The sequence below is a fragment of the Oppia nitens genome, unplaced genomic scaffold (assembly GCF_028296485.1).
Source record: "Oppia nitens isolate AA-2021 unplaced genomic scaffold, nextdenovo-longstitch-racon4-pilon3 scaffold6_pilon_pilon_pilon, whole genome shotgun sequence".
In the NCBI taxonomy this organism is placed as follows: Eukaryota; Metazoa; Arthropoda; class Arachnida; order Sarcoptiformes; family Oppiidae; genus Oppia; species Oppia nitens.
The window spans coordinates 4,377,839-4,397,500 of NW_026533250.1; the positions used below are offsets into that span (position 1 = coordinate 4,377,839).

At 25.8% G+C, this 19,662-nt stretch overlaps 1 protein-coding gene across 1 annotated transcript in view; it reads right to left on the reverse strand.

The window, feature by feature from the left end:
* Positions 1-992: 992 nt before the first annotated feature.
* The window catches only part of LOC128962723 (calmodulin-binding transcription activator 2-like), a 20,163-nt gene continuing 1,493 nt past the window's right edge, over positions 993-19,662 (reverse strand). Inside the window, exons 3-16 of the mRNA XM_054309125.1 lie at positions 16,133-16,340; positions 8,316-8,457; positions 7,854-8,200; positions 5,931-6,332; positions 5,618-5,873; positions 4,853-5,536; positions 4,504-4,761; positions 4,334-4,419; positions 3,530-4,270; positions 3,228-3,446; positions 2,737-3,160; positions 2,284-2,641; positions 2,108-2,182; positions 993-1,187 (exon numbers count right to left, since the gene is read on the reverse strand). Coding sequence (XP_054165100.1) covers positions 1,094-1,187; positions 2,108-2,182; positions 2,284-2,641; positions 2,737-3,160; positions 3,228-3,446; positions 3,530-4,270; positions 4,334-4,419; positions 4,504-4,761; positions 4,853-5,536; positions 5,618-5,873; positions 5,931-6,332; positions 7,854-8,200; positions 8,316-8,457; positions 16,133-16,340 — 4,294 coding nt within the window. The 3' untranslated portion in view covers positions 993-1,093. The remainder of the gene's footprint in view (positions 1,188-2,107; positions 2,183-2,283; positions 2,642-2,736; positions 3,161-3,227; positions 3,447-3,529; positions 4,271-4,333; positions 4,420-4,503; positions 4,762-4,852; positions 5,537-5,617; positions 5,874-5,930; positions 6,333-7,853; positions 8,201-8,315; positions 8,458-16,132; positions 16,341-19,662) is intronic.

The following is a 19,662-nucleotide window of genomic DNA, read 5'->3' on the forward strand; positions in this document are numbered from 1 at the left end:
GTTAATAGTAACTTAATAAGTATTGTTATAATATAAGTTTTAAAAAACATTGATGAAACAATTTACTGGTAATTTATTTTATAGACAAAATAACCTATTAGAAATTAGCCTAGCTTAATAATAATAAATAATACACTATACATAAAATAATTATTATACTAATAGTAATAACCTTATCACAGATTGAAAAAAAATAATTATATATATAAATAATAATATTAATAATAAACAAACAAAAATTAATCAATCAATATTAACAACATTTTGTCGACAAATTATTGCAACAAAAAAATTAATTAAATTAATTTTTTAAAAATAAAACCGATAGCAATAATATTATTGTCGCTTTTATCGATTATTTTTCAATTTAATTTTCCCCTATTGTAATAGTCCACAAGTTTTTATCACTTATTTAATCACCTATATCTTTATATTTATCTCTCTCTCTCTCTCTCTCTCTCTCGCTATTTTTTTTTGCTAATTTTTATATTATAATAATAGTAAAAATTTGAAAGACCAGCCCTAAAAAAGGGTACCACCATTTTTTTAAAAAAAAACACACTAAAATTCAATTTTTTCTTTGCGGTGAACCAATAAGGCTGATAGATAATTATGAGTAAAATATTATAATATATATATATATATATATATTGTATTTACATTATATAAAGACAAGACAACAGTATAGATAACTGTGTCGTAAACGAGATAAAGGTTAGGCAATAATAATAATAATAATAATAATAACAACAACAACGGGTGTTATCAATATTGGATATTACGGTACATGTCTTCATATAATTATATTAACTTTTTTTTAAAAAAAATTGTTTGTTTGTCTGTCTGTATGTCATCTTTAAACTGTGTTGAAGTTTGTTGTCCTTTAATGACATCATTTGGATCTATTTGTTTTTCATCAATAATTTTTGATTGATTTTTACTAATAAATTAAAATAATTATCCAACAAATGAACACAACTATGTGTGTGTGTGTGTGTGTGTGTGTGTGTGTGTGTGATCTCTATCTGTGATTTTGTTGTTGTTGTTGTTGATAATGATGTTGTTGTTGCTTAAGACCAACTCATATAATCAATCAATTAGTAGATTGTTGTGTTTGAGCTCTTGTGGTAAAGGCTTCTTGAGTTGCATTCCCTTCTTCGGCAGCTAAAGCACGCTCTCTCTGTAATCTATAGGCGTAAACAAATTGAAAGATTAATTTGTTAATTGAATAACAAAAAACAAAAATAAATTTTTTATAACAATTTAAAAAAACATATTTTAAAAAAATAAACTTAAATAATAATAATAATAGATTATTGTATTAATCAAGTGTTAACATTTAAAATTATTATAATAATTTAAAAAAAAAATTAATTTGCTTTTACTTACCAAATTATTATTAGCAGTGTTATTAAAATTAAAATCCCAAAAACTTTTTTTTTTGTTAATTAGTTTTTTTTTTGTTTGTTTACAAAAAAAGTTAAGAGATATTAATGAGAGATAGGCAGCGATAGATAGGATAGATATTGGAAATAAAAATATATTATACTTTAGTTTTAGATTAATTTAAGCAAATATTTGTTAGTAATAATAATAGTTGTTAAAATTAGGTTTGACATTAAAGTGAACTACAATTATAATAATAATGATAATAATAAATAAAAATGATAAAACACACACACATTTTAACATATAAATTGGGCGATAAAAGTATTAAGCAAACACAATATAATAATAATAATAATGATAATAATAATATACTGTATATATTATATCCACAAAAAAATGTCGAAACAATAAAAATTAATGTCAATTCAGGCCAACCGTAACCCACAAAATAACTATAAAAAATCGATAACTAATAACTAAAAGTTGCGATCAATCATTCAGTGATAGTTTGTATAATATATATATAAGAAAATAAAAGTTAGGACACAAAACAATATAATAAAATAATAAAAAACAACAAATTATATATAAAAGCCCTATAATAATATCAGGTAATAAAACTAATGGTAACAACAGTGATATTTAATGTATATAATTTACAATATATATAGTGTATACTTTATATATATATATATATAATCACAAATAAAACACTTACTTATTCTTTGATTGCCTCATAAATTGCTGTATCTTTCGGGCCGCTTGATTGCGGCGCCGTTGGGAATATGTACGCCTATTGAGAGGACGGGTAGATAATAATAGAAAATGGATCAATTAATGTCAATTATTATTATCTATTTTTAATTTAGTAATACAAATAACTAAATTGCATACTTAAGACCACTTAGAGGCGTTCCCTCTCGCGATGATTTACAGGGTATCACAGGATCACAATCACTGTAATTACAGATGTATGAGCTGACAGTGGCCGACGCCGACTGTCCACTACTGTCTCCGCCGCTGATCGCAGACTGTGTGTACGACAATTGGTGGCCGGGAATCGACTTCTTGAATCGTTTGTGTTCGCAATAGTTTCGGTACTGATTTTGTATGACTTGAGCCGCTTTTGTCATTTGCCTATAGTATATGTAATGTTTGTATCGCCGATAGTAGCTCTGTATGAGAATAGCGGCCACTCTTTCCTTGTCTTTATCGCCGCCGCATTTGTTTTGCTCTTCTTGACGTTTTCGACCTAATTATCCATATATGTTATGTCAAAGAAATAAAATGTTACCATTAATTAATAATTGTTTTGCCTCTAGATATATGCTGACGGAAAGGAAATACCTTTATAGGATCGGTAAGCCTTTTGGATGACTTTTGCCGCCTCGTAGAGCTCGCGTTGTTCTCTGTCTGTAAGCGTCAGATCGCCCAACTCTTTGGTGATCTTACCGGACGCCTGAAAAAATTCGCAAAAGTCTGCGGCTGTTGGCGTTGGCGACGGTGAGTCCAACTGGAATGACGACGGACTGTGAAGACATGAGGAACTGGCCGGCGACGAGTTGCTCGGTGTGTGCGACTCGCGGTACGTATAGTTATCATTGATTTCAAATGAAAAATTGCAAAAATTGTCGCTTATTTGACTGTGACTACGATTAGTACGGGCGATGTCGCCATCAATAAAGTCGTTGATGTCTTCGACCGAATTTTCATTGTCGTCGTAGTAGTCGTCATCGAAATCTTCATCGGGAAGTGAGGCCACTGATGCCGCCTATAAAATCATTATTTTAAAATTAATTTAACCTAAAAAAATTAATTCAGAGAACAGTTATGCAAACCTTTATCCTGTCGGGCATCGCAGCAATAATGTGTTCGGCGAGTGTTAATACGCGTGAAGACTCGGAACTATTGCAATCCATAATGATATCACAGGAACCGATTGAGTCTCTATGACTTGAAGACAAGCCATTAGTCGATCCAGATGTCGACATATCGAGATCATCATCGCTATCCGATACGCACGACAACAGAAAAGTTGAATCACTGTTCAGTTGATCCTTAAAAAAATAAAACAATAATAAAATTATTTATAATAATATTTATATAGCTTTTTGAATATAATTTATAAACAAATATTTACCGTCATTTGGTTGGTCAGCGATGAATCGGCCGAAAAACATTTAACAAGTTTGGGAAACGGATTGAATCCGTGCTGAAGACAAGCTGAGCCACGTTTGACAGTCGACGGACTGATATTTTTGTTGAAAGCTTTGCTCTGAGTGACAGTCGTTATGTCGAGACTGGCTTTTCGGGGCTTCAGAAACACATTGTCGATAAAGCCGTTGGTATTATTGTTCATCACATTATCAGGTGTACCACTGAATTGAGTTATTGTTGTTGTTGTGCGCAAACCGCTGGTCAAATGCTGCTGACCCGTCAACCTTTCTATCTCATCGACCAATCGCCGATGACCTTTCTTACGGGCCAACTGTAGCGGCGAATCGCCAATTTTGTTGCATAATTCAATGGCCGCCGGATTCCAAGTGTACAAAATTAAGGCCGACTCGTAGTGTCCTTTAGCACACGACCACATCAATGGTGTGCACTCGTTATCATCACAGGAAAAGGCATCGACTTCCAGCTCCAGTATTGGCGATCCATTCTCTTTGCGCCATTTAAGTAGACATTGCATCAGTTTATAGTAGTTAAGCGCTGTCGTCAGGTGCAGTAACGACATGTCCCGATTGGACAGACCGGCCCGTAGCGATTGAGTAGTCAAACTAGACTCGTTGATTGGAAGCCACGAACAACTGGCCATTTCTGAACACATTACGACCAACCGGTCCTCGAAATTAGTAAAATGTTTGGTCGACTCCAAACCCTATAAAAACAGATTAGGATTACTATCGTATTGTTAGTACAGTGCGGTAATAGATATAAATACCGTAATCCCACGCTTTGTAGTGCACTGAGACAAACGAGATTCAAGTAATTCAAACCTTTCCAATAGGGAAAACTTAAATATGTTTTCTATATGTATTTAATACCGTAATAACAGAGAAAAACAATTATTGTTTTAGTTATAATTTCATTTTGTATGCCTATTATTATTACCATCAACTGAGAAATAGTCCTCCGATTTTTCCATTGGAACCGTTGGATGATCTCTGTACTCAAAAATAACTGAATTAGATATGACGAGTCCATCGCAGGCCACTTGTAATGTAACAAATCCGGGCTCGTGTTCCGGGCTATAGCACCGTAACAGTCCGTTTTGAACTAAGTGTGTGGTCACCGATACGCCGTCAAACAGTATCGTATATTTATAATTGCTTGTAAAGTAAGGTCCGGCCACTAACACTTTGATACCACCTAATAAACCATTCAAACAAACAGTGCAATCATAGTAAATGATATCCTTTACAAAATATATATCTACTGTAAGCTAATATCTAATACTAACCTTCCGGATAACACCATTCGGGTGAGTAGTCAGTAATATTGGCGGTAATTTCCCGGTAATCTTGTGCTGAATTATTACTATTATTATTGTTAATATTAGCGGAAGAAGATTCATATTTGACTGTCTGATGGTGTTTGCCGTGACTCAGACCACCCGAGCTTCTGTAGTGCAATGTATGTGACGACGCCGACGACGACAACTCGTCCAAATGGTCATCAATGTCGCCCAATATGTCGAATGTGTCCAAATTAAACAGCGTCTCGTCGGGTGTCGGCAAGTCGTTGTCGATAAAGTCCATAGGATTCACTTCACCGCCAACGCCGCCGCCACTGTCCATACCGTAGTTCATGAGACCATTGTTCCCGTGAGTATAGTTTCCATTGTGGCTTTGGTTCCTATTGTTGTTTAGCTCATTATTAGTATTATTATTTGTATGATTATTATTGTTTGTGTGGATGCTATTGAAGTATTGATTGTAGCTATAGTTATGATTATGATTGAGTGACAGTTGGTGCTGTTGTTGTTGCGGTTGGGAATGATTTAATTGATTACAGTTGAGATCCACACCGCTTGTGGTCTGATCGTTGGCGGTCAACATATGTACCGACGACTTCATGTGCTCCGGTGTCGACGGATTACTGTTAACAATCATCGGATCGTCCAAATAGTTCAACGTATTGGATGCTAATTATTGAAATAATAAAACAAAACAATTTGTGTAATCAATTAGTTACATAAAAAAATAAAAACCAAAAAAAGTCTTACCGGTGATAATATCATCTGAATGGCTGTCACTGACATCAATGGAAGCGCTGATTATATTACCATTAATTTCAAACTCTTTCTTGATGTGCATACTATTCAAGTTGTGATTATTATTATTACTATTACTATTAAGTATATTATGTGTATTCAAGTGATTTAAATAGTTTAGACGATTCTCCAGCGCAGTGGTCATCGTTGAGGTTAAACTGTCGTCTAAACCGTTCAATTTTCTTGAAGACATATTATTATTGGTATTATTATTATTAATGTTAGTATTAGTATTAATATTATTAATATTATTATTATTATTATTATTATTATTATTACTAGTAATAATATGATTATTATTATTGAGACAATTATTTGTAGAGCAGATCACATTGGAAATGGAAGTGGTGTCTATCACACCGTTGGCCGTACCGTTTGGCCGGCCATAGACCACAGTCAACGGTGTCGACGCCAATTGACTGTTATCGCCGTTTGGCCTATGGTTCGGGTGGTGGCCTTGAATTGTGGTCGCCGTCGGTGAGTTGAGTATCAATAAGCCGGAACCCGATTGAAACTGCGACAAGTTTGACAACGAAAATATCAACGGTGTCGGACCGGTACCGACGGCCGACTGACTAGTATGAACCGGTGGGAGTCCAGTGTTAGCCGTCCTCATAGCTGACGTATGATGACCAGAGTTGGCCAACTGAACCAACTGTACGGTACCCTATAGTCAACAGTATTATTACGTGAGGTTTAAGTTAAATATATTCATATAAATCCCAGTATAAAAGTCATTTAAATAAATGCCTTTTAATTAATTCATTAATTGATAAAAGTTTTTTTTTGTTTAAATAGATCTATATATATATTTATAATATACTAATTCATTATACAATAAACTGTATAATACGCTACAGTATTATATAATATATGATAAATCCGCTCAATGACAGCCCAGTAATTAAATTGAATTTAATTTATAAATACTGTAAAAGTTATATAACTTATATATTATTATTATTTATAAGCCTTTGGTCTTTACAAAGATTATGAAAAGCATTTCTATGTATGCCATCAAATGCATACAAATTTAATTAATTACTAAAAACAACATTATATTAATAGGCATTAAATTAGTGTAAATTTTTGTGTAATAATAAATTTCTGAGAAAAGGTTATTATAATTATATACATACAGTATATATGAAAACACTTATTAGGATTAGACCAGTATTTTAAATATAATAATAATAATAATAAAAATTATTATAAACCAAAAAATCGTGTTTTATTTTTGTTTAAAAAACTAATTACTTAAGAAATGACTGAAATAAAATAAAATACAAAATAAAAAATGTTTTTCTAAAAATTGATTTTTTCTCTAATAATGAAAACCCATTCTCTCGAATGAAATAAAATCAAACAAAACAAGAAATGTTTGTTTTTTTCTGTTAAAAATAATAATTTCTTTCAATATATTTATATATAAAAAAAAATGTTATACACAGATGTTTTAAAAGAAAAAGAGGAAGAAATTTATATATACTTTATTTTGACGACATTATATGGTTTGACCTCAAAAAAAATCTTAACTAAACATAACATAGAGTTAGTTACACATTAAACACTACTAAAAAAGCCTATAAGTTTCTCATAAGCTAACAATATTTTTTTTTTGAAATAAAATATTTTATAAAGTTATATATAAATATAAATATTGTATATATCTTACAGAAATATAAATTTCAATTGATATATATATATATATATATTAACGACAAAATTATAGTTGAAAAATAGCGAAAGCGTTAATAAAATTCAAAATTTAAAACCTAAGCCAACAAATACACAACTGTCGACAGTTGGAGTGGCAATAGTACTGTACTGTATATACAGTATTATAAAAGTAATAACTGTGCGATGATTTTATGAGTTTTATGAGATGAACTGATCATTAATATAAGTTTATAGCAAAAAGAGCGGAATAAATATTATCAATTGACTAAACCGACAAATATATATTATATGTAATATACTGTATATACAGTTATATACAGTATAACACACATCAATTTATAAATATATATATATATATATATCTGGAAACTAAATGAATGAAAGCAATCATTATTAGAGTTTTCAATCAATATATATATATATATATATATATGACTGAGCCGTCAGCCAAACAGTGAATTTCGATAATAATAATAATAATAATAATACAGAGTATTAATGTCAAGACCTGAGTTGTCAACTGTTTCGATGAGTTATTGTCGACAGTATTAATATTCTGCTGTAAGGATACGTCTCTTTTATTGCCAACAGTCGCCGGTTGTCTGCACTTATTGTGTGCGCCGCCGACAGTTGCTTTGACACCGGTCTGCTTACTGGCCATCACCTCACGGGTACTGCTGTTGATAGCATTTACTACAGTCAACGCTTTGGCATTGATTCCGCCATCGCTGGCGTCCTCCAGAGCCTTCACTTTAGCCCTCTGTTTGATCATCAGTTGACCAACGATGGCCTCAATCGTCTCGATTGTGCTCTTCTCGAGCTCGTTGTTAAGATCCGGTTCATTCTCACTGAAGACTATTTGACATCATTTTTTTGGCATTAATATCACAATAACGTGTGTGTGTTTTGGGTGTATGGGTGGGTTGGGTGGGGACGGAAGGAAGTCATACTATTAATTTGTTTCGCTTACACATAGGTTTCAGCTCACAGATGAGCTCGTCTTTAGTCCACTCTTTCTTGTTGTCGGTAAAGTAGTTGAGTGCAGGACTTATGGTCTTATTGTCGTCATTGTAGGGAACGTTCAGATAGTGAACCAAAACTATATCCGGATTCTGTATATATATATATATTAAACAAACAAAAATCAATATTTTTTATTACAAATTTTTTGAATACAAAATTGATTTTACATTTAAAAAGATAACTAAATAAATAAATAAATAAAACATAATACTAAAAACCTATGATATAATATAATTAAAGTCTATTTGATATGATATTATGTCATGACATCAAATTAAACAATATTACACAATAATACTGTACACAAACACACACAATAATATTATGTGTATGTGTTTAATATCTAATATCTAATATAATAATGTAATAAAATATCGCAATTTAATAGATAGTGATGTCTTTTAATTCAATTGACAACACATCTATAGTTTTATGTGTATTATAATTAAATATTCATAAATATTAATGTACATCATATAATAATAATAATAATAATAATAATAATTCCCGTTACAAATATAATATACAAGTCTAATAATATTAATAATAAAATCCAATCTTAATGGTGTGTTTAAAAATTAAACAAAATAAAAATGACACATAATTAATTAATATATAGGAAATAAACAATTATTTTGATATAAATTTATGTATAAAAGCAATTATAATGTTAAAAGTGATTAGAGATATATATAAATAATTAATTAATTAATTTTTACCGTAAAATACATGGCTTTCATCTAAAAAGCAACTCAAGTAAAGGTCAGACAGTCTTATAAAATGCATTAATTTAAATGTTTTACAGATTTATGGCTTTTAATAAATATTTTTGTTAGTATTTTTCATTTACATAAACACTTTATTGCAAAATATAGTTTAATAGAATATATATACTCTATATTTAAATTAAATTAAATAAATAGATTCTATAAATATATATATATATATATTTTTTATTTATACTTGATTTCATAGTTAATTTAATTACATTTGCAATAATAAATAGCTAAATTGGAACTATTTAACAAAACAAAAAAATAAAAACGAAAAAAGATAATAATTTTAATTAAGATTAAAATAAAAACAATATTCAATTTAAGACATTGATTATTGAAAATCAATTATTGTAATAATAATAATAATAATAGTCAACAAAATGCAACAATGTTTGCTAACTAAATTTATAAGCTATATAATAGTACAGAATAAATAATAGTCATTCATAATTAAATTAAATAATATTAACATTATTTTTTTTAAAAAAATTCTAAAACAACATTAATTATTATTACAAATACTGTATTTGTTTCAATAAAAAATGACAATTATTTAGCAAACAAATAATATCTCATAAATTATAATTTATATGACACACACAAACAGACAGACACACATTATTTGATATAAATACAGTTTATTTATAAAAATTAATAGTATATACACTAAATATTTCACGTGTCATATCATCAGTGAAGGACAGACAGATTAACTGTTTGTAGACTGACTATACTATACTAACCCAACAAACAAACCAAAAAAAAATGTTCATTCATTTTGTTAAGTAATAAATAAAAATAAATGATCTCACGTTAAGTTAATTGTCCATCAGTTAAATCAATAAATATATATATACTGTATATAAAATTATATCATTTTATATGTCATATCAAATCGTATATATATATATAAACAATCGATTGATAAAATACATTAACAACAACAAATATTGTATAGTAAGTATTGTATAGCCAAAAAAAATAAAAATTTTTTAATTTTAAGTATTAGAAATTCCAGCTAAAAATATAATAATTTAATTAATAAACTGATTTTATTTTGAAATTATTCCAATACTTTAATATTTTATATCTCCAAATAGAAAAATCATTTCCTATTTTTTATTATATACTGTATATATGACATATCACTAATATTTATAGATAAATGGAAAAATTATTTATTCATTAGTACGGATGAAATTATAATATGATATACAAATAGATGAAATATATATTAAGATAAAAAATTGTGTAACAAAAGAAATGATAAAAATTTATATCTATAACAATATAATATAAAGTATATGTAATATAAATAGTGAATATGATATAATACAATATATATGATATTAAAATATATTGTAGTCATTGAACAAAAAAAATTGTTGTCTCGACTCTCAGGAGAATCTATTTCTCCATTAAATGTTATGTTATAAATATATTAAGTTTATGTATGTATGTATAGATTACAAGACATTGGGATCTATTGATAGACCACTACACAGTTATGTAAGTGTGTGTGTGTTGCAAAAAAATATAATAAAAAATTTATGAATACACTGAAAATTGAATGACAGTAATTAAATAGATTGATAGATATATGTTATATATATATTGTACAGTATATAACAAATGAGAGTATACTGTATATAAAAAAAATATTATTTTTTTAAAGAGTATTTATAATATAGTTTTTATAACAATAGTTATTATTGTAGCCGAAAGAAACATAATACTCGGGGATTAGAAAAAAGGCAACGATTTGAGTGGCGAACCAAATAAATGACTGCAAATTAATTAACAGACACACAGTATTGTATTGTATTTGAACTGACAGTTTCATTCAAAACACATACTTAGTAAATGAATGAATGAATGAAAGAGAGAGAGAGAGAGAGAGAGAGAGAGAGAGAGAGAGAGAGAGCAAAGAATAAGAGATAAAAATACATTTATTGATCTTATATGTAGTCTTATGGATACTATAGACAGTAGTAGTAATATTAGTAGTAGTAGTAGTTGTTGTTGTATTGGTTATAGCGATTGAGTGGTCGTTTGGCATATCGTTTGGGCAAAAGTTTAACAATTCTGGTGTTGTGATAGAAAAAGATAGACTTTTGGGGTCAAGACTTTCAAATCGAGACATAAAATACAATACAACTGATGATTGCGTGGTTTTTACAGATCTAATGGCATATATATGAGATGCCAAGCAATGGACACTAAACAGCTTCTAACACATACACCATATCATACAAGTCAGTCAAATTGGGTTTTATATAATACAAACACTGTTATTGTGTGTATCCATTGTGTCTTATCATACGCTAAAATCGATACTACTTTATATATAAAAACAGTATATCATCCTCTCTATGAATCACTAATGAGTAAATCAAGTAAATGTGAATAATATAATATAATGTATACTTGTACTGTATATCTATATGTATGTGTCTATATTATACTGTATAAACCCAATGCTTATACAGTATACGATAATAAAAGCACTGGTAGTATATCTGTATATGTTTATATAGTTTTATTGTCCATTTTGATGGCAGGCTAAAATAGATAAAAATACTGTATCTGATGTAAATGGTTAAACTAAAAGTAAATGTTAAGTAAATGTTATGTGTGTGTGTTTGCAACACATAAAAGGGATGTCTACTAAAAGTTTTAGACATCAATTCAAACAAAAATGTTAATTTCATTTCATTGAAATTCATATGTGAAAATCCTTTCAAGAGAGAGAGAGAGAGAGAGAGAGAGAGAGAGAGAGAGAGAGAGAGAGAGAGAGAGAGAGAGAGAGAGAGTTTGCATTAAAACATTGCAATCAATATTAATATAGCACTATATTATATATAAGGTATAAATATATATTATATACATATTTATCTTATATACTGTATACTGTATAATAAATAAAATTTTAATATATATATACAAACAACAAAAAACAAAAACAAAATATCAAATAGATATCTTGTCAAATGAATATGAAATCAAATGTGAACAACAAAACAACAACAAAATTATTTTATAAATATGTAATAAAAATAAAACAAAAAAAATATTCATAAAATGTTATGTTTGCATATATAATTTATATATATATTTATATTTATAAAAACTCATGGCATGCAATCAAAATACATATATAAACATAAATTAGCTGAAAATTACACAATTATTAGAGCAGAGAAAAATACTGGGAAAAGAAAACGCGACTAAAATTTTATTTACATTAATATAAATAGCAAATGTAAACACATAGACATAAAAATAAATCTCAAAATCAAAAATTTAACACAAAAATCTATGCACACAATGGTATGTGCCACATAAACACACAGACATAAAATAAATATATATATGTATATATATATATATATACACATACATACACACATACACATACATACATACATCTACAGTACACACCATTATGAAGACTGCAATGATAGGGAACGACAGCTTAACAATGAGTTTTAAAATCTCTTATATTTTGTTTAACAATAGATATATCAAGAATATTCTGTTTCTGTATATTAAGAGATAAATTTATTATATTAAATAAATAATGTTTATAGTGGTTGGGCTGGTGTTAGAGGGTGTCTATGATATTAGATATGTGAGTCGTGTATAAGTATATCCTATTAGACAATAATAATAATAATAATAAAACTAACAACAACACTATCAGCAAAATATAACCGAATAAAATAAAATCAATTGTTTTGCCCAAAACGATTTTTTGTGTAGAAATCTATTTAAAATTTTATTTAAAATTTAGGACTTTTTTATTTAGACACACATATAGTGATTACAGATTGAAATATATTGTTTGAGAAAGAAAAAACAAAAAACAATAACAAAATAAAATTGACGACAAAATCGCGAGAGAATTAAATCTAATGCAAACTCAGCCCAAAAAAACTCAACAAAATTGAACACATAATTGACTAAAATTTCAAACATATATTATCCATATATATACTGTATATATAGAATATTCTGTGCAAACCATTGTGTGATATATTGATTAATCAGACGTGAGACGTGTGTCTGGATTTTTATACCCACACACAGACACATACAGTCATACACACACACACACACACACAAACACATATACATACATTTACACACACACCCGGTTATACAGTGTCTATACGACCCACATATTTTTCTATGTATTTGTATATATTATATTATATTATATTATTATTATTATTATTATTATTATTATTATTATTATTATTATTATTATTATTATTATTATTATTATTATTATTATTATTATTATTATTATACACTTAATTGTCTGGACTTAACAACAACAACAAAAATAAATAACTAAAGAACAAATTCATTTTCATCCCTAAAAAACTAATTTTATTATTAAATTTACTATTTAGACATTTTAATGGTAACTATCAAGAAAATATATATCCACATAATAATAATTACTAAACAAAGTAAAAGCATTTTTGTTATTTAACAACACACACACACACACACACACACACACACACACACACACACACACAAATGTATAACAACTTTAGTTATATACTGTATATATTCAATAATGTTTTTTTTATCTGAAAAATATAGTGTGAACGCTACAGAATATTAATATAAAATATAGTAAAAGAAATAGTAATAAAATACTAATATAAAAATATTACAGTGAAAAGATATTAATTAATAATATAGATATTAAATATCTTATTATTATTTTATACATTATATTTATATATATATATATATTGTATATTTCTATAAAGTACTATAAGTACTCAAAATTTGTTTCATTTAGAAAATAATAGAAAAATAAATAAATAAAATTTTATTAAAACATTTTTGTTTTATCGATTTTTATAGCACACAATTTATTTGTAATATATGCCAAAAAAAATGCTAAGCATTATTAATTAAAAAATTGTTTTAATAAAAATAGAAATATAATTTTGTATTTATTTATATTAAATATACTGTGATAATAAAACAGTGTATAAATATTTAAAAATTAATTTCAATTTTTCTAAAAGAATATTTCAAATCAGTGTTATCACATATAAAACAGTAATATATAATTACATATTATTAAAATTATATCATATATTATTTATTTTATTTTATTTTTTAATAAATGTTAGTGAAATTGGAAATTATTTTTAGAAACTCTGATAAAACTTATTTTATCCCATTTTCGTGCAGATCATTGAAAAAAGCAATAATTTTATCGATTATAGGATAAGTGTGTATCTATTATTTTTTTACTAAATATTATCACATAAATATAATATATAAAATATAACTCTCTCTCACACACACAGAGAGAAATATATAACATTTAAGGGTTTAATTATTATATCATTTGAGTTTTGATTTGAACAAAATGTGATTAAAGAGAGATTACGTGAGATATGACATATTAAAGAGTGAAATGCAATATAATTATTGAAAACATGTAATCATTTAACCATTTAATATAAGAATTCTTTTTTTTAAACACAAAAAATTTTATAAATGACTAAATTTTTGTAAAATTTGTCGGAGACTTGAAATAATAATAATAATAATAATAAAAATGAGAGATTAGGTTATGTTTTTACGGTATATTACATTATTAAAAGACATGGCATCGCATGATTGAGTCCTATATGACTGCTTTTATTAATGTCAATGTATATATACACACACAATATATTGTTATAAAAATATTATACTAAATATACTAAAGTGCATTATATTTTATGCTAAACAATATAATAAAATTATACACACAAAACTATTTAATATATTAAAATTTATTACATTAAACATATACAGTCTATTATATACTATATATAAATATATAAAATGTACTTTTATTTTAATTTGATTAATTCTAGTAGTTGTGTCGTTGTTTCTCTCGATATATACATTATTTAAATATATAATAATAATTTTATACTATTTATTTAGTTAGACATATAGAGTACAATATACTGTACTAATATATATAATGTGTATTTATATTCCTTAACATTGTATCCCCAAAATACACTACTATTATGTATACCGTATTATACTGTATTATATAAAATGTATTGCATATATTTTACAAAAATGCATAACTATTTTTTTGTTGGTGCGCCCTTTTAACTGCCAACTGATCCCTAAACAATTTTATTCAATAGATCAATTCAAGAGATAGTTTTTATTGTTGTTATTGTTTTAAATATATAATTTTTGTTTTGTTTCACTTATATATATAAATATATATTTATTTATTTAGATAAATGAGTATAAGTTATATATAATCGATATCACAAAATATTTTCATTTGTCTCGCTATGTGCCGGAGCTTTACAATACATTTAGTTAGAGTTATGCTTAAATATTATATATATATAAAACAAAGTAAAGTAAATGAATGGGAAATACATGCATTGAAACTGAAAAGATAATAATACTAATAAAATGAGAAAATAAATAAAATATTTAAACTAAAAATTTTTCGTCAAAAACTAAAAATAAAAAAATGTTATATATATATATGATATACTAAAATATTATGACATTTTTCAAGTAATAAAATAACGAAAACACATACACACTAACTAAATGATGATAAACACATGCACTGGGTATTTAACAGGATATGAATTGCAATAATAATAATAATAATAATAATACTGGTAATACAGTAATGTAATAAAAATGTATTTTTATAACAAACATAGTTAAATATTTTATAAACTACATATATATAATATATGGTGAAAAATATTTTGTAAATGTTTATTAACATGTTTGTCAAATAGACTTACAACTAATAAAACTTGATATAAAATATTATGAATATTTATCAATATAACTAAAATTAATTATTAAATAAAATCTAATAGCTATATATATATATATATATATATATATAGAGTATATAACTATATCAATAATTTGTATTAAACTGTATAGTAATGGGTTTACCACATACCTGTAGAAGCCAATAGCATCGTCGGTGAAATGTTGGTAAAACAGCTGAATGAACATAACAGCCGTATATGCATTCCGTTCCCTGAACTTTCAGTTTCATGTGATCCTCGCGAGTAGTCTTTCCGTCCTTACGTTTCTTCCAACAGTAGCCGTCCCGACGATACCGGACCCGCTTTCGCGAGTATAACATCATTGAACCGCTCTTTGGTCTGTTTGAAAATTGGTTTAAAATATAAATAAAATTAGATACAAATAAATGGGTTTTTAGTTTTTTTTGTTGGTTTATAAAACCAAAAATATTGTTTTAAAGAAATAAACTAAAAGCAACAATAAAAAACAATTTAAGCAAAAATAAAATCATATCACAAATTGTGTTTTACAATTGATATGCATATTATACACTGTATAGTATTCACTAAAAAATCTTTTTGTGTGTTATTAGGATATTATATATATATATAATAGTATCCTTAAAAACATAAAAATAATATACATAAGTATATACAGTAAATATAGCGAAACAAATAATGTTTGAACTAAATGCTTGGAAACTATAAGATTATATAAGTGATGAAAAAAATAAAGTAATATAAAAATTGCAAATATAATAATTTTTTTCTATACAATCAAATTAAATTATAACACAAATATTATAATAAAAAAATAAAAGAAGTTAACAAACAAACAAAAAATAAAAACAATTGCATATATTAGCAAATATTGTATGAATATATTGTATAAGTATAAGTGAGAACTAGAAAAATATTTCAATTTACAATATATAATATAAATATTATGATTAATAATAAATAAAATAATAAAATAATAAAAATATAGTAATTTTAATGATTACATTATATATTTTTCTCTACAATATAAACATTAGTTAGATAAATTTAAACAAACTAAAATATATAATAATATATATCTATATATAAACTGTAAATATAATATCACAATGTAAAATCCTAACAAAGCATATGTATTTTTTAAATTTTTATTAAAATAAGTAAATATTAGTACAAAAATTAATATGCTACAATATTGTAATTTTTTTATAACATATAAATAAAAAATAATTTTATGACAATAAAAATGTCTGGCACAAAAAATAAAATATGCCACATAAATTATATTGATTTACATTTATATTTAAATTATGTTTGTTATCTATCAATTGTGAGAAAATATATAATTGACATAAAATAAAGAAAAGTAAAAAATTTGCATAAAAATATTAAAAATTGGCGTCTATTTTATTTTATGTTATTTAGTCATTATATTTTTATTATAACGATTATTATTATTATTATTATTATTATTATTATTATTATTATTATTATTATTATTATTATTATTACAATGTTATTCAAGAAAACAAAAAATTCCTAAAATTCTTGAATGAATTTTTAGTGTGTTTATTATGAATAGAAATTTTTTCCGACAAATATTTTCAACTCATAACAGCTAAAAGTATATATATACTAAATATATATACACAATACATATCTATACATATATATAAATACAGTACTTATGTTGTCATTCAATAAATCCATTACTGGATTATTGAAATTGATAAGTGAATGAATGAATGAATTGAGAGAGAGAGAGAGAGAGAGAGAGAGAGAGAGAGAGAGAGAGAGAGAGAGAGAGAGAGAGAGAGAGAGAGAGAGAGAGAGAGAGAGAGAGAGAGAGAGAGAGAGAGAGAGAGAGAGAGAGAGAGAAATATTATCGTTATAATTGAGACATAACAAAACCATATATATATAAACATATACTCCATAAGGAGAGACCTATAATATCCGATAATTACTTCAGTTCTGGGAATACAATACAATAGATGAGGTGATAAAATTGATATATACTTTGTGTGTGTGTGTATAGAAAAAAATATAATGTTTAATAAATAATGTTTTTTATTGGCAAAAAAGGGTTGACATTAACGGTAATCTTATAATTTTTTTTCGTTGTTTTCGATGAGTGAAAGGGTGTGCGAGAAAATTTATAACTTATATTAGATAAAGATATATATATTAAAAAACCTAAATTGTTGAGAGACCTAAATGTTAATCTATATATATATATATATATATATATGGATAGAAACCGTATAAACTGTAAGATATATTGAGGTCAATGTTAATAAAAATACGGAAAATTTTTATATATAGTAAAAGTCGGAAAAATTCTGGTAATATATATATATATATATATATATAAATTCTATACATTATATATACAGTATATAAATTCTATATATATATATATATATAATTCTGGTCATTAATTAGAAAACCTAAATACTTTTATATGATGATCACTATAGCAATGGAAAATATACAAAAATATTCTGTTATTAATTCAGACCATATACTGTATATACTATATATAATTTAAGTTATAAACAATGTATACTAATGTTTTTGTGTGATATGAATTTATATATATTTATATGTATCTTTAGTAGTATTAAAAGGGGGGAATGGTATGTAATAAATTTGTTAATAAAAGGAATGGTAGACATAACATAATTGGATACAACTATAACCAAAAAACAACAAAAATTATTATAATTACTGTATATTATTAAATTGAGCATATGTATATTGGACACAATTATTGTACATTTTGCAAATTACTTTATCTATATTGATATATATATATATATATATATATATATATATATATATATAATGTCCATTTTTTAGGTCACATACACATATCATAAAACCAATAGCAAAAAAATAAAAATAAATAAAAACTAAAAATAATACATTATTTTTGATGATATGTTCGGCGTGTGTGTGTTCATCATATAAAATCAATGCAAATTGATATCAAAATTTCAAATAATGTTCAAAACACACACACACATATATATATAGACATAAATAAAAAAATGTTGTGTTCAATAAATGGTATAAAATATATAAAAATTGTTTATCAAATATATATTTTATATAAATGCTAACTATTGGAGACAATTTCTATTATGTGATATATATATATATTTGTGTGACTTCCATGTTTCTATATCTTGTCTATAGCTTATATTTAATATATATATTTATGATAGGAAATATAAGTTTACAGTATATACTTATATTACATTATTACTTGTCAATAGAAAATTTTTATAGATATATAGATAGATAGTGGAAAAGAAAGTTGAGAGAGAATGAGAGAGAGAGAGAGAGAGAGAGAGAGAGAGAGAGAGAGAGAGAGAGAGAGAAAGTCAAATAAAATTTTTTTACGAGTATTTTGTTGGATAGAAATTCAGTTTTCCTAGAAAAACGATTCTCAATTAAATATTATGTTAAAATAATACATATATTCCTATAAATAAATAAATAAAAAAAACAAAGAATAAGTGGAAAATCCGCAAATAATAATAAAAACTAATATAAAATTTCTGTATCAATTAAAATGTACTATTTTTGTGACAACATTTAATACAAATAAACAGATACCGTATTTAAATTTTATATATGTATTGTACTGTATATACAGTATATACTGTATTATAAT